The 15471-nt window shown below is 34.1% G+C and overlaps 1 protein-coding gene across 1 annotated transcript in view; it reads left to right on the top strand.

Moving 5' to 3' along the window:
* Positions 1–15471, top strand: part of SCFD1 (sec1 family domain containing 1) — a 110140-nt gene that overhangs the window by 17896 nt on the left and 76773 nt on the right. The window contains exons 5-10 of the mRNA XM_052659393.1: positions 74–196; positions 1936–2023; positions 6668–6757; positions 9330–9385; positions 10348–10433; positions 12965–13064. Of these exons, the coding sequence (XP_052515353.1) occupies positions 74–196; positions 1936–2023; positions 6668–6757; positions 9330–9385; positions 10348–10433; positions 12965–13064 (543 nt within the window). The remainder of the gene's footprint in view (positions 1–73; positions 197–1935; positions 2024–6667; positions 6758–9329; positions 9386–10347; positions 10434–12964; positions 13065–15471) is intronic.

Here is a 15471-nt window from a genome sequence, read left to right on the forward strand (position 1 = left end):
CATCTAAAAGATTTTAATTTGTCATCATCCTTTATACTGTCCTGTAAGAATGAAGTATTCATTGTATTCATAGGATCTTCGAAATCAACTCTATGAATCATATTATTTAAATTTTATTTCTGCTATTTCAAGAAGTAAACTGGAAGATATTGCAAATGCAGCATTAGCGGCTAGTGCGGTAACACAAGTAGCCAAGGTAAGATTTTGGTTGGCTGATGTTTTGCTAATGTAAATTTAAGTAATAATCTGAAACCTATAGATCAGCATAGGTGTCTCATTACAAAAGATCAGAGCAACCTAAGAAATAGATTCAAAATACTTCTCGAAAGGGTTTTGATAATGTAAATTATCTTCAACTTGAACTAGGCGAAATAAACCAAACTAAAGGAACTTATTAATTGATTAATTTGAAAGACAAAAATAAAAAGCTGAATCATTTTTTGGTTTAGTCTGGAATTTGTGTCATCTTTTTAGCTCAGCTTAGAAACAGTTTGACAGTTGTGTTGTCGTAAGTTAGACTATTTTGACACTGTTTTATATATCATCAATGCGCTGCTGTTGTTGTTTAGTCACTAAGTTGTGTCTAACTCTTGGCAGTGCCATGGACTGTTGTCCACGAGGCCCCTCTGTCTGTGGGATTTCCCAGGCGAGAATACTGGAGTGGGTTGCCATTTCCTTCTCCAGGAGATCTTCCTGACCCAGAGAATGAACCTGTGTCTCCTGCATTGGCAGGCAGATTCTTTACCACTGAGCTACACTATAGTCACCATACTATCTTCACATATTTTTTTAGTTAGGAGAGAGTATCCAAGGATGCTGAATTGCATATTATAAGAAAGAAAGAATTCACAACAGGCCAGCAATTCTATATCATAGTGATTTTTTGTCATGTTCAGCTCAATTATAAATAAATCTATATATTCTTGGTTGTACCCCTGGTTTTGTTTTGTTTGTTTTTGGTTGTAGCCCTGTTTTGCCCTTTTGTTTCTTGAATTTGGACAAGGTATAGCTGAAAATTCTGCAAAGTGATGTAGGGCAAATAAAAAACTAAAGAACCATGCTTTTAATTCCCATTCTTTAACAGATTTTTCATTCTTAGATAGTCCACTACTACTTCTGATTAGTTCTTGAGGCTTATGTCTTATTATTCTTTCTGTTCTAAAATTTATTGTCGCTGCTGCTGCTGCTAATTTGCTTCAGTCGTGTCCGACTATGTGCAACCCCATACATGGCAGCCCACTAGGCTCCTCTGTCTCTGGGATTCTCCAGGCAAGAATACTGGAGTGGGTTGCCATTTCCTTCTCCAATGCGTGAAAGTGAAAAGTGAAAGTGAGGTCGCTCAGTCTTGCCCAACTCTTTGCGACCTCATGGACTGCAGCCTACCAGGCTCCTCCGTCCATAGGATTTTCCAGGCAAGAGTACTGGAGTGGGGTGCCATTGCCTTCTCCGAAAATTTATCGTTAGTGTTACATGAAATAATAGGTACAGTCTTTTATTTAACTATATTTAACATATCTCAAATAGTTTTCTTAGTTTTTCTCCTGATTTGTACTTCTGTAAATACAGATCACAATGTAAAACCAGTTACTATGACTTTCTTAGGAAAGTGTGATTAAAATGAATATAAAAGTTAAAATTGTTTCTCTTCAAAATTGATATCTATTCCTATCCCCACCACAATTTAAAAAAACTTTACATATAAAATTCTTTCTGAAAATGCTACTGTCCCTGAAAATTTATTGCCTAGTCTTGTTTTAATTGTTTATTAATGTTAACTTCTCATTTTTGCCCAACTAGGCCATCTGCAAATGGTATGATTTTTAATTATTGAATATAATTATAATTTTTAAAATTTTACCATTGGTAGGTTAAATCAAACTAAATGTGTATTCAGTATTATAAAATTGATTTTAAAACCTTTTCTTTTGTTTCTAGGTTTTTGATCAGTATCTCAATTTTATTACTTTGGAAGATGACATGTTTGTATTATGTAATCAAAATAAGGAGCTTGTTTCATATCGTGGTATGTAAAAATAAGAATATTGTAATTCATTGTTAACAAAATGAACAGTGTACTGTAAAAGAAAAAAACAGTGAACATGTTTAGTGCACTCCAAAACCAGCTTTGTTTACAGCACATAAAGAAAACAAGTCTCAGACTGAATTCTGTCACATATAAACAACATTTACTAAATCTGTTTAGTAAAGCTCAGTGAGGCACAAACTATCTGACATTTTAGGTACCCCACAGCAACTTGCATGAATATTTTACTCATGGCAAGTAAGATAGTATTTTAGTAGTAGGATTCAGTTAATCTTTTAGTGCTTTGATCTTTGAAAAAGAACAAGTTTACTTTGCTTCTCTGTGCAATAGTTTCCAAGTCTGTAAAACAGGACTAATGATACTATCTACCTCAGAGTTTTTGTGGGAGTTAAATGCATTCTTGTATGTTAAATGCCTGGAAAAGTTACTGACATTATTGTAAGTACTCAGCAAAGGTTGGTTATGATGTCAAGGTCAGACAACAACAGAGAGTCAGCAGCTACTAAAGTCCTATTATGGAATGATGTATAAGTACCATTTTCAAGTAGAGGTGGTTGTGCTATGCTGTGCATAGTTGCTCAGTCATGTCCGACTCTTTGCAACCCCATGGACTGAAGCCCGCCAGGCTCCTCTATCCATGGGAATTCTCTAGGCAAGAATTCTGGAGTGGGTTGCCATGCCCTCCTCCAGGGGAATCTTCCCAACCCAGGGATCAAACCCAGGTCTCTCCCGCATTACAGGCAAATTCTTTACCATCTGAGCCACCAGGGAGTCCCTGTTCATGCGTTAGTAGGATTGAGTACTGGTATTTGATCAAATGCTATCTAATCCCCTCTGAAGTTTGTATTCCCAGTTTTGATAAACTGACCATTTCTTGGATGTAGATTAAAATTAACACACACACACACACAACATCCATACCATGTTTTATTGTGTGTTGATTTTTTTTCCTTTGTAAAAACACTTACTGTGAGATCTACCTTCTTAACATTTTGATAAGTATACAATACAGTATTGTTGACTTTGGTACAGTGTTGTATGGCAACTCTCTAGAACTTACTCATCTTGCTTTGTGCCCATTGATTAGTTGTGTCAAACGTTTTAAGGACAGTTACAGCATATGGAGGATGTGATTAGCCAGTTCACTGAAATAATTAATTTGGTACTTAAGGATTGAGATGTTTGGGGATGACTAGTGTTTAAGTGGTACTAACATAGGGAGTATGTCCCTCCCACGGCGGCATTTGGAAATGTGTAAGGACAGGTTTGATTGTCACAGTTGCTACTAGCATTTAGTGAGCAGGGACTCGCAATGCTAGATGTTCTGCAGTGTTCCAGCCATACTCACACAGAAGATTGTTCTGCTCAGAATGCCAGTTGCATCCTGTTGTAAAACACGGAACCAGGTGGTAAACTCCCAAGAGAAGAGAACATGAATCTTTTGGTTTTACCTCGCTCCATAGCATACCTTCTTGTTGAAATTAAGCAACATTTCCAAATGGGTATAAATATTTGCTGAATTGTCCATGTAAGAGATTTTTGACAGTACTGTATTTATTTATAGATGTCTGTTTACATTTTACTGACCTTTAACTTAATTAACTACTCAAGTTGCTAAGTTTAAAACTAGTTTCCCTTTGACCTTTAAGCTGAAATTGTAAATATTGTTACAATATTTACAAATATGGCTTTGTAAAAACAAGCACCTTTTCTTAATTCTTTGATCATTTGGCTCAGGTTGAACCAACTAAATTCTAGTCTCATTTAACAGACTTAGTCAACAAACTTAGTTTCTTAAATTCCTTTAAACACTTTAAATTGCATTTATAAATTCAGCATATTAAATTTTAAAGATTTTTTAATTGATGTATAGTCAATTTACAATATTATATGTTACAGGTGTATAATATAGTGCCTCACAATTTTTAAAGGTTATATTCCATTTATAGTTTGTATAAAATATTGGCTATATTCCCTGTGTTGTATAGTGTATCCTCGTAGCTTATTTTATCTTGACTTACAATAATTTGCACCTCTTAATCCCTAACCCTAGGTTCCCCCTTCCCTCTCCCCGCTGGTTAACCATTTGTTTGCTATCTGTAGCTGTGAGTCTGCTTCTTTTTTGTTGTATAACTAGTTTGTTATGTTTTTTAGATTTCATATGTGAGTGATGTCATGCAGTATTTGTCTCTCTGTGATGTCTCTCTAAATGACTTCTTTCATTTAGCATAGTACCCTCCAGGTCCATCTACATTGCTGCAAATAGCAAAATTTCATGATTTTTTTATGGATGGGTAGTTTTAAGTTCTTCAGATACCACACCAGGCAACTTTATAAATCTAACAAACAAAATCTGCCCAAATATTTAAATAATTATTAAAAATAGTTAAATTTATAGTGAGTCTAAATTCATTAAACATTCATGCTTATAAATATTTTCTTATATCTGTCAACTTAAAAAATCATGTATGAAAGTATTACTGAATTTAAAGTATAAATTTATTAATTTTAAGGTTTAATCACATGGTTAATTGTTCAGATTCTCAGAAGTATAATTATAATGATAATGATAGATTGTTCTATATGCTCTTTACAATATAAGCTCATTTACTCCTCAGAATAACTTAATGAAGTTGTATATTAATATTATTTCTATTTTCTAGATGAAAAAAACTGAGGCATAGATAAGAAGAAGCTTAATAAGGAAATGGCAAAACCAGGTTACTACACCCAGGCAATCACTCAGAGTTAGTGCTCTTTCTTAATCATTATGTAGTTATCTGCCAAATCCTCTCAAACATTACAGGTGCTTTAAGTAGTTATTTTAAACAGATTGTTACTAACATAAATCAAGTATATTGATACCATGGATTGAGTCTGTATCACCTGTTTTTTGTGGATTAGCAATTGATTAAACAAAGAATGCAGAGTCACCACCTCAGTTAGACTTAGGCTGATGTCTCAGACAAACCAAGTAGCTGTCGACAGTGAGTTGAACTTATTGATGGACAGTGTTTTGACTGTTGAGGTCAGTTGTTTCAGAGGTGTGGGACTAGGGTATAAGACCTGAAGGCTGGAGGCGTCCTACCAATTTTTACCTGAACCAGTGATTAATTTTAAGAGTTTAGTAAAAATAAGGGATAAAATGCTGATCACTTCTTTCTCCTTTCCCTGTGTTGTTTTAGCCATTAACAGACCAGGTGTCAGAAATAGAAACTGTTGTGGCCACTCTAGTTGCCAGCCTCTTTCGCTTTTTGGTTTACACTGGGTTGGTATGCCTTGAATTTATATAATTCACATTATGTCATTTCTGTCATCTGATTTGAATCGATGGCAGCCTGCAATACTCAATAGCAGCATGTTTCCTCATCTGGATTATGGTTAAAGGCTTTTTTACTTTAATGTTCTCTGCATGTACCATACTTTCTTTGAATGCTTTGATCTATCCAATTGGATCAATATTTCCTCTCATGCTGATCACAGGTCATACTAAATTTTATATTTGTTTTCACATTCAGGTTGCTGGGAACCTAAAAATAGTATTACATAATATTTTAGTCCAGTCAGTCATTTGACGAATAGTTACTGAGCATCTACTTGTCAGACATTGGGCCTGCAAACTCAGAGAGAGGGGAAGATATATAAGGCAAGGTCTTTGTTTCATTAAGTATAGCCACAGCAGACTGTTTTCCAAATGTGGAAACCATGATGTAGTAAAGTAGTCAGGACAGCAGAGTCTCTGGTTGTCTGTCTAGTGAGTAGTCTTGCCATCTCTCTCTTTATTCTTCCCTCCTGCCTAGGGACCGTTATTCTATCCTTTTAAAAACATTTGAAATGTTGGCTGTTAAAGTTCCAAGACAGAAATGGGACAAAAAAGAAAAAATGTGTAGTCCCAGGTGTTTGTCAAAATTGCAGGTTTCCTAGAATTATTCCAAATCTATTGAATTGAATCCCTGAAGGTAAGGGCTTAAGAATCTTTAATAGCTTCCTAAAAAACTTCTTTCTGTTCTGTCATATTCTTAGAGTGATTCTTATACTCACTAAAGTTTGAGAACCACTTAAGTACAGTAGTACATCAGAGAAGAAATACATACAATTTGTTACAAGACAAAGAAAATATACGTGATGTTGATCTTGCCATAATTGATTTGCATTGGTCTTTTCTAGCAGTATTAGATAATAAAATCTGTAGTTTCTTGAGGTCATGTAACATTTGTGAATAAAATTAAGGAATACAATATTTATTTTCTTGTTTGCTCTGGCAAAAATTTTGTGTAATATATGTGGCAGGTTTTTCTTTTTTCTTACTAGCACTCTAATACGATACTATTAGAATACTAATAAGATACTTATTAGTATTAGATACTAATGAGATACTTATTAGTATTAGATACGAAACTGCTTATTACTACTACCAATATTGAGGGGTTTTTTTTTTGAGGTATCATAATTTTTAGTGGATATTTGTTCACTTAAAATTTAAAACAAAAAGGGTTTTACTTGTTTGAAGATTGCAAAGATTGTAAAACTGCCTACTGATATGTGCTTAGTAATAATCTTAAGAGTTTAGTAAAGATAAGGGATAAATTCCAACTTTTTTCTCCTTTACCTGTGTCGTTTTAGCCATTAACAGACCAGATATCACAGACACAGAAATGGAAACTGTTATGGACACTATTGTGGACAGCCTCTTTTGTTTTTTTGTTACACTGGGTAAGTTTTCAAATCTTTATTTCTCCAAAGTAAATAAATTATTTAACAACTCATTTCACCTGTTTTACTGTAATGTGATCCCTTATGATCTGTCTGGATCTGTATAGGCCCTCTCCAGAGCTGGGATAAAACATACATTCTATACTTTATAAAACCACAGTTCTTTTAATAATTTGATGTTGATCAAATTATTAAAAGAATTTAGCAGCTCTCCTGAGTTGTGGCCTTAAGACATCTTTGGTAATTGTGACTTTCTGATACATTGTTTGGTTTGCTGGTGGCTTCACCTGTGTGCCTGTTAGTTTTCTTTTAATATATCATTTTGAAAAATTTCAGATACTCTTCTGATTAGAGAGATACATGCCTTTTAACCATTAAAGCAAATTCCCAAGGCTCCAGAAAACGCTGAATTTATATAACCTACTAATCTGATGTATTCTCAACTTTAAGTATTTCTTTGGAATATATAAAGTTACTTATAGTTACACTGTGTTTGATATCTACTATATGACTTTATTCTTCACTAATAATGGATCTGAATATTGCTTATATGTGAAATCTAGAAAAATGGTACAGATTAACTTATTTGCAAAGCAGAAATAGAATCACAGATGTAGAGAATAAGTTTATGGTTACCAAGATGGGGGAAAGGGGGTGAGTTGGGAGATTGGGATTGACATATATTTACACACACACACTATGTATAAAATACATAACTAATGAGAACCTGCTGTATAGCACAGTGAACTCTACTTAATGACCTGTGGTGACCTAAATGGGAAGGAACTCTAAAAAAAGAGTAGCTATATGTGTTCATATATCTGATTCACTTTGCTGTACAGCAGAAACTAACACAACATTGTACAGCAACTATACTCCAACAAAAAGAAAAAAAACCAGAATGAATCTTTTTAGAAACCTTCTAATTGCGATTTTAATTTTAATTTTGCAGACACTGAAAACCTTTCAGTTAAAATGATTCTTACACTAGGTTAATAAAATTTGTCTGCATTTCAGAATTGAGAAAATTGAGAGATAGATGCATAACATTCAGACAAAAGTTTGACAAGAATTTGCATACAGATTTTGGGGCTCCTCCTTTCTGTGATTTTTACCTTTAATTTCCAGCCCTGAAGTCCAGGCTTTGGTTCCCCAGCTCAGTGAGTTTTCTGTTTTCTGCTTGAGTTCTTTCTCCTGTGTGCCATGTAAACTGGAAAGTACCCTCAGGAGGAAAGCTGGTTAAAAGTCTTGGTTTTTAAGCATTTCTCTAAAGAGTTTTACCCTCCTCCACTTTCTACTTGCTTTCGATTGTTCTCAGTACCTTCAAATGGGATTGTTGTTGGGCTTTGTTTTTTAAAGAAAACGCATGCATACCACTTTCAGTCATTAAACAGACAAAGTTAATCTTTCTGTTTTTACTGTCACACATATTTTCCAGAATTTCACTGATTGCTAGAGTTATTGTGGACATTAAGTTTATTTTCAGTTGATGATAACTATATTTTCAAAGTGAGGGTAGATTGAAATAGAAGTATGCAGGTCACTGAAGTGGTAGAGCCACATTTATTATGTAGAGTATTAGAAAGTGATCTTTCTCAAAGGAAAAATTGGAATTACTGCCAACCTGACATTAGAAGATATCAATAATAAATTAAGTGTGAAAAAAAGTCAATTTAAGGACAGTATATAAAATATCCTATATACATGCCACACACACATACTTATTTTCAAAATATGTAGAATATAACCTGAACGCGTTCCTAGCTAATTCTTAATGGAGAGTATTTTGGAATGCTGGAATCAAGAGAATTAACTTTATGCATTTCTAATATGGAATTTTCTTAGGACAGACATAAAAATAGCTTACCATCAGAAAAAAAAAAAGTTTTAAAAAATATACTAATGTCTCATGTTTTTACTTTCACAATTGGCTGAGCATTCTTTGTATAGAATCTAAAATGTAAAAAATGTCAGCATATAAATATTACAGTGTTCTTAGTTTGTTTTATGAGATTTTGCAATGTGATTTTTTTTCTCATTTTAGGATTTCAGCCTTCAGTAAAACTTGGAATAATAGAAATTAAGAAGTCTAAAATTAGTTGGTTTGATAATAAATTTGGGCCAACTTTTAGGAGCATTTTATTAATACATTATGCAAAGAATGTGTTTTCTACTGTCTTTTTAATTGTATTTTTTAAAAGACTAATTTGTAATACAAAAAAATAACAACCAAACTGTTAAATTAGATAAACTCTTTTCAGTCAAGTATTAGTGAACCCAGTGGGCAGAGAGTAGACTTTTTTGAAACTGCCTATAGAGTATCAAAGTGCTGATTTTAGTTAGTCCATTGAAAAGATAGGGTCACACTGATTGGCTCCTACAATATAAAGGTTATCTTTTTCTGACTCCCTGATATTCATTATGGAAAAGTCCATTTCCTCTCAAAACTATAAATCCTTACATGTTTGTAGCCTTTAACACATCTTTTATATATTATTGTTTGATGCCAATGTATTTTATAAGTATTTTAATTAAGAGCTGAAATCATTGCTAACATCTATTATTAAAATAGGTGCTGTCCCTATAATCAGATGTTCAAGAGGAACAGCAGCAGAAATGGTAGCAGTGGTGAGTTCACGCAAATACCCATTGGAGATAAATAATATTGTGTCAGTTGTTTTCCTTACATTCCTCAAATGTTTTTGTTAATATTAAGTATGTATGTATACTAGTTATGGGTTCTATATTAAGTGCCAAAGGCAAATGTTGTTTTGTTTTGTTTTTTCAATAACATTGGGATTCCACCAAAAACAGAAAGTAATCATTGTGATCTTATGATGAAGTAAAATTATTTACTCCAGTGTGAATTTGCTGTACCAGCCCTGTTTCTTTTTTACTGAAATATATATTTCTCATTTACCTTTGTCTAAGTAGTATTTTATACTTACTTGGTTGCCCTAATCATTTAATATATACTTAATGACATTTAACAAACATTTGTTAGCAATTATAATCATTTTTTAAATGATGAAGTATATTTTGTTCTCTTAATACTTTAATTCAGTGTAAAATGAGCATTCAAAAATTGCTTTAAGGATTACAAAATAAGAGATTAGAGAAATTGTAGAGGTACTGAAAAGAAGGTAAATGGTATGGAAAGATGGAAGAAGATACACAACCATTTGGGGGTTTTATTAGTCCAGATGAATCGTTGACAACTAGAGAGCTGGTTTCTTTCACATATTCCATTTCTTTTCTGGAGCCTCTTGTAGCCACACTGTTTAGACAGCTTCCTTGGTACAGCAGAGTTATGCTTTGGAAGAGAGGGTGAGTCGTTACCTAAAGTAAAAATCATCAACCAAAAGTGATTATTAGTGAAATCTGGTCCGAATCACAGTAGAAATAGCATTGGTCTTTTCAAGTCCAGGTTAGGATGATATTGTATAATAAAGAAGCTAAAAGGTTAGAATTACTGTTTTATAAAAGAATTCTAAATTTCTTAGTTTAAAATTAAGAGTACATTGTATACTACCCTATATAAAGTTCTCTGAATTATTCTTTAAGAGTTAATGTAAAATTTCGTTTTTTAGAAACTGGATAAGAAACTTCGGGAAAATCTGAGAGATGCAAGAAACAGTCTTTTTACAGGTGACACACTTGGAGCTGGCCAATTCAGGTATTATGTTAGTTAATATACTCTTGAAAATGAGGGGGTTTTGGTTGTTTTCCTTGTCTGATAGAATATCCTTATACTGGAAAGTCAAGATCAGGGTTTTGACTCAAATTGCTCTTAAAAATACAAATGTAATATTTTATTTAATTTACCTTCTTTTGTTGGAATTTTCTGTTTTGCATTTTTATCATCTTTTATAGGATAAATTTTTCTGTTTAACAGTACCTATGCATGGTAGATGTTCAGTAAAATTTACTGAATGAATGAATATATATTTCCCAGCAAGTTAATATTATACTGTGTGTAGAAACAAAATCAACCACAATGTAAATATATTAAAGATAAAAGTTTTGCTTTGTTGAAAAAATACGTATTTTTCTGTTTATATGGCTGTGACCAAAGCCACTTTCTTTTCATTATCATTTAGCCTTTTAGTAATGGAAAAAAGTAAGTGAGAAACTGGTAATGCCTATGTCAGCTTCTACCTGTCTACTAACTGGTTTCCATTTTTACATTAAAATATCAACAAAATATTTTTGTCTTTGTTACCATGTCTAGCATAAGTAGATAATACCAAAGTTATTGATGGCTCTATTATTATGGAATAGAAATACTCTTTTTAAAAACCACCCATTATAGTGCATGTAACTTTTGATTATTAAAAATAATAGACAATATTGGGGTGAAGAAATAAACCCATGCCCTTGGCTAGAAATTATTTCAAGGGGAATAGACAGTATTTTGGAAAATTGTTACCCCTCATCTTAGGTGAATTAATAAATAAAGCCTGTGAAAACTGCCTTCCAGGAATTACCATTTTATGGTAACCTTGCATAGACTTCAAGTCAATTTGATGGCTCCTGCAGTCTTATATACTATTCCTATAATTTGGAGTTAACACTAACATTGTGTTTCAATTGTTTGTTCAGCTATTTCACTTCCTGTGTTAAACTGTTCTTCAGTTTCACTGCTCTTTCTAAATATTCTTCTAAATATTTTTTATTAAGTAGAGCAGAGATATCAAATTCTCATCTAATTTTTTTTTTTTTAACAGAAGCAACCACTGTAGCATACCTTATTGAACAGTTCCTTTTTTATTGTGCTCTGGTATAGGTGTTAGAAACTAAAATAAAGGCACTGTTTTATTTAGATAATTTTTTTTTAGTGTATTCACAAAATCATAATATAACTGTCTTATTTTTAGTTTGTTATATGCATTTCTAAATTATCTGAATTGGGGTCAGTAACCTTGTTGGGGAGAAGGGCATGGCAACCCACTCCAGTATTCTGCCCGCAGAGTCCCATGGACAGAGGAACCTGGCGGGGTATAGTCCATGGGGTTGAAAAAGTCAGACATGACTGAAGCAACTCAGCAGGCAGGCAGGCAGGCAGGCAGCCTGGTTGGATTATTGTTAAATGTATTTAAATCCAGTTGTAGCTAATGATTCTCACCAAGAATTTGGTAATGTCTAGAGACAGGTCAGTGTTCACAACTGGGTAGATGCTACTGGAATCCAGGATGCTGCTGTACATTTGACACTACAGAGGACAACTCCCCATAATAAGGAATTATTCAGCCCCAGATGTCAGTAGTGCTGAGTTAAGAAACGCTGCCATAGGCTGTGTTCCCTGCCCTCCACCTAGCTGTGGAATAATAAAGGATAGTAGGTGGTGGTAAGGGTGCTACTCCTGCCTTTTTATCAACAAGTCTTATAATTAGTGCAGTTGGGAATTCACTGTCTTATACCCAGTTACTGAAATGGTCAGAGGTCTCGTGCAGGAGAAAATACATATGGTAAATATAATCAGGCAGCTATGCTTATTGAAAATTGATGTGTACTCTTGTACTCTCTAAAGCAAAAACTCTGTGACTTTTGGAGACACATGATGACCAGATGACTCTGTGCCTCAATTTGCTTTAGATGTTTATTTTGCATCTAGATGATAATAATAGAGTTAAATAATATTTGAAATGTATTGTAAGTGAATAATTATATAATTAGCTACTGTTGTTGCATGGTTTTAGTTTCATGTAGTGGGATAGGGTTTTTGTGAGGCTCTTCTCTTGAATCTGCTTTTTTGAATTTGTGTTTACAGGAAAAATGGAATTTGTAATTTATGAAACCATTGGAACATTTGTATAAATTTGTAAGATCCTACTGTCTAATTGTTTTTCCTGAAGTTGACAAAGGGCTTTCATTTTGTTTCTCCAAAAATGTAAAATATAAATCTGAGTAGAAGCAACTTATTCTTACTTTGATAACTAAAAATTATTCTGTAGAATTATTTGTATCGATTTTTTTTCCTTTAAGAAAGTTGACTAAGACATAAAATATATCATACACAGGCTCTAGGATAGTCCAAAGCATTACTTGTTTGTACTTGAAAACTTTTTAGAAAGAAAAGTATTATGGAATATCAATATTAACATACTTTTTGTTTATATCAAAATGACAGTACACTGAAAGTATTAGAAGAATTTAGATGTATACACTGGTATCAATAGTTACATAATTTTTTTAATATATTTACAGCTTCCAAAGGCCCTTATTAGTCCTTGTTGACAGAAACATAGATTTGGCAACTCCTTTACACCATACTTGGACATATCAAGCGTTGGTGCATGATGTACTGGTAAGAGACTAAATATACCACTTTCTGCTAACATGTAGTAACATTCAGTGGTCTCCTTAACTTAAAATTAACATCACAGCTACAGAAACACAGATGAGAAGGATGCAGCCAAGAAATGGAAACAAAAAAAGGGATGGAATTTGGAGTCACCGGATGTAGAGGCTGAAGAATAGTGAAACCTTAAGGTTTAAAGTTCCAAATTTATAGTCTTTATAAGATAAGTCAGTGGTATTGTTGAAATGATGGGGGAGGAAAGAATGGAGGAAGATGAGTGGCTGGACTTTTTTTTTAATTTTTCATAATGAGTATGTAAATAAATTTGTTCTCCCTGGGGAGAAAAGCTGTTTGTTTGTCTTTTTTTTTTCCTTTTTCCCTGGGAATCTGTTAAGCCTCATTTTATGATAAAAATAAATAGTATTTTTTATATTACATTGTATGTTTTCTGAAGTAATTCCACATAGGTATTTTCATGCTTGAAACTAAAATCTGTATTTATACATGCATATATTCATCTACTAAATTTTATAAACAGCATGTGATATACACAGATAAGTAAAAACAGCCCTAGTCTCAAAGGCAATGTCAAGAAAAGATGTACACAAGTAATTTCTGTATAACACACTATATAAAAGGGCCAGAATAGTCCCCGTTTGTAAGATAGAAAAATTGAGACACAGAAGTTAAAGAATTTGAACCCAAATTATTGACTCTGCCAAGATCAGCACTCTGTAATTTACGAAATCCTAGCCCAGGCTTCTAGGGAGTATGGTATTAAATAGCGTCATTATTGCAAACATTGCCTGAAAGGTCATATAGAAAGGAAATGAAAGACATGGAAGATACGGTTTTGGTTTCATGGTTTATTTCTTTAAAAGACAGACTCTAGCTGTAAGAGATGTTAAGATTGCTGATGGAAATTGGCAGTTCTGTGCAATTCTGTATCCTAGAGTCCTTTGCCATTCTGGACTCTAGGATAAGTGTTAATGATAGTGGTCCGCTCTGATTCAGTAACGAGAATAGGAAGAATCAAAGGGATGCTGAATTCAACTGTAAGTAGCAGAACATGGAAACTGATTCTCATGAATCAATAAGAGGCTGAAGAACTACTATTGCAGTACTTATGCTTTGACAGAACATTCTAGACCCTTGTTTTAGCAGTAAAGCAAGTGAAAATATTCCCTTCTTCTTGTAGCATTCTTTCTTGTAGGAGAGACAAGCAATAAATAAACAGAATATGTAATATTTCATAAGGTGAAAAGTAATCTGCAGAAAAGTAAAGTAGGTAATGGTGAACAGGTTTGCAGTTTAAAAATAGGGAAGACCTCACTGAAAAAGAGACATTTGAGGGATGATCTAAAGAAAAGATACTAACTTTATATAACTGTATGGGATGCTTACTCACATTCTAGGCAGAAGGATGCCTGATATCTTTAAAACATGGCAAGGCAGCCAAAGTGGCCAGAGCAAGTAAGGCAGGGGAAAGTAGCAGGAGATGAAGCAAAATGGAACACAGGGTGCAGTGTAGCATAAAGGCCACAGTAAGGATATTGATTTTTTTTTTAATATTGTCTTTCTTGCTTCACTGGGTCTTTGTTGTTGCATGTGAGCTTTCTCCAGTTGTGGCAAGTGGGGAGCCAGCGGTGTGCAGGTTTCTCATTGTGGTGGCTTCTCCTGTTGTGGAGCATGAGCTCTAGGGCACGCGAGCTTCAGTTGTTGCAGCACATGGACCCAGTAGTTCTGGCACATGGGACCTAGTTCGCCCATGGCATGAGGGATCTTCCTTGACAACCTGTGTCCCCTACATTGGCAGGTGGATTCTTAAGCACTGGAACACCATGGAGGTCCAGGATATTGATTTGAGGGAAGTGGAGAGCCAGGTGCAGTTTTGGGTAAAGGAGTGACATCTGATACACATTTTGAGAGTATCATCCTAGCTACTATTTTCCATACAGTGGAAGAACAGAAGAGACTTTTTGGCCAACCTAATATATTGAAAGACTCCTTGGGGCCATAGAAAGGGTCAAGAAGATCAGTTCAGTATTGCAGTTATCATAAGAGATGGTAGATAATATAAAGCATCAAGACAAAAAACAATCTGGAGAGGTTGCATATCTCTCCCTTTGAATGGAAAATGGATTAATAAATAAGTATGCATGTCTACCAAAAAAGAGATGGTAGAGATATACAACAGGATGGAAGTGGTGATGGTTGTGATAGTCTGTTCAGTTCAGTTGCTCAGTCGTGTCCAACTCTGCGACCCCATGGACTGCAGCACACCAGGCCTCCCTGTCCATCACCAACTCCCTGAGTTTACTCAAACTCATGTCCATTGAGTTGGTGATGCCATCCAACCATCTCATCCTCTGTCATCCTCTTCTCCTCCCAGCTTCAATCTTTCCCAGCATCA

This window comes from Budorcas taxicolor, chromosome 21 (assembly GCF_023091745.1).
Source record: "Budorcas taxicolor isolate Tak-1 chromosome 21, Takin1.1, whole genome shotgun sequence".
In the NCBI taxonomy this organism is placed as follows: domain Eukaryota; kingdom Metazoa; phylum Chordata; class Mammalia; order Artiodactyla; family Bovidae; genus Budorcas; species Budorcas taxicolor.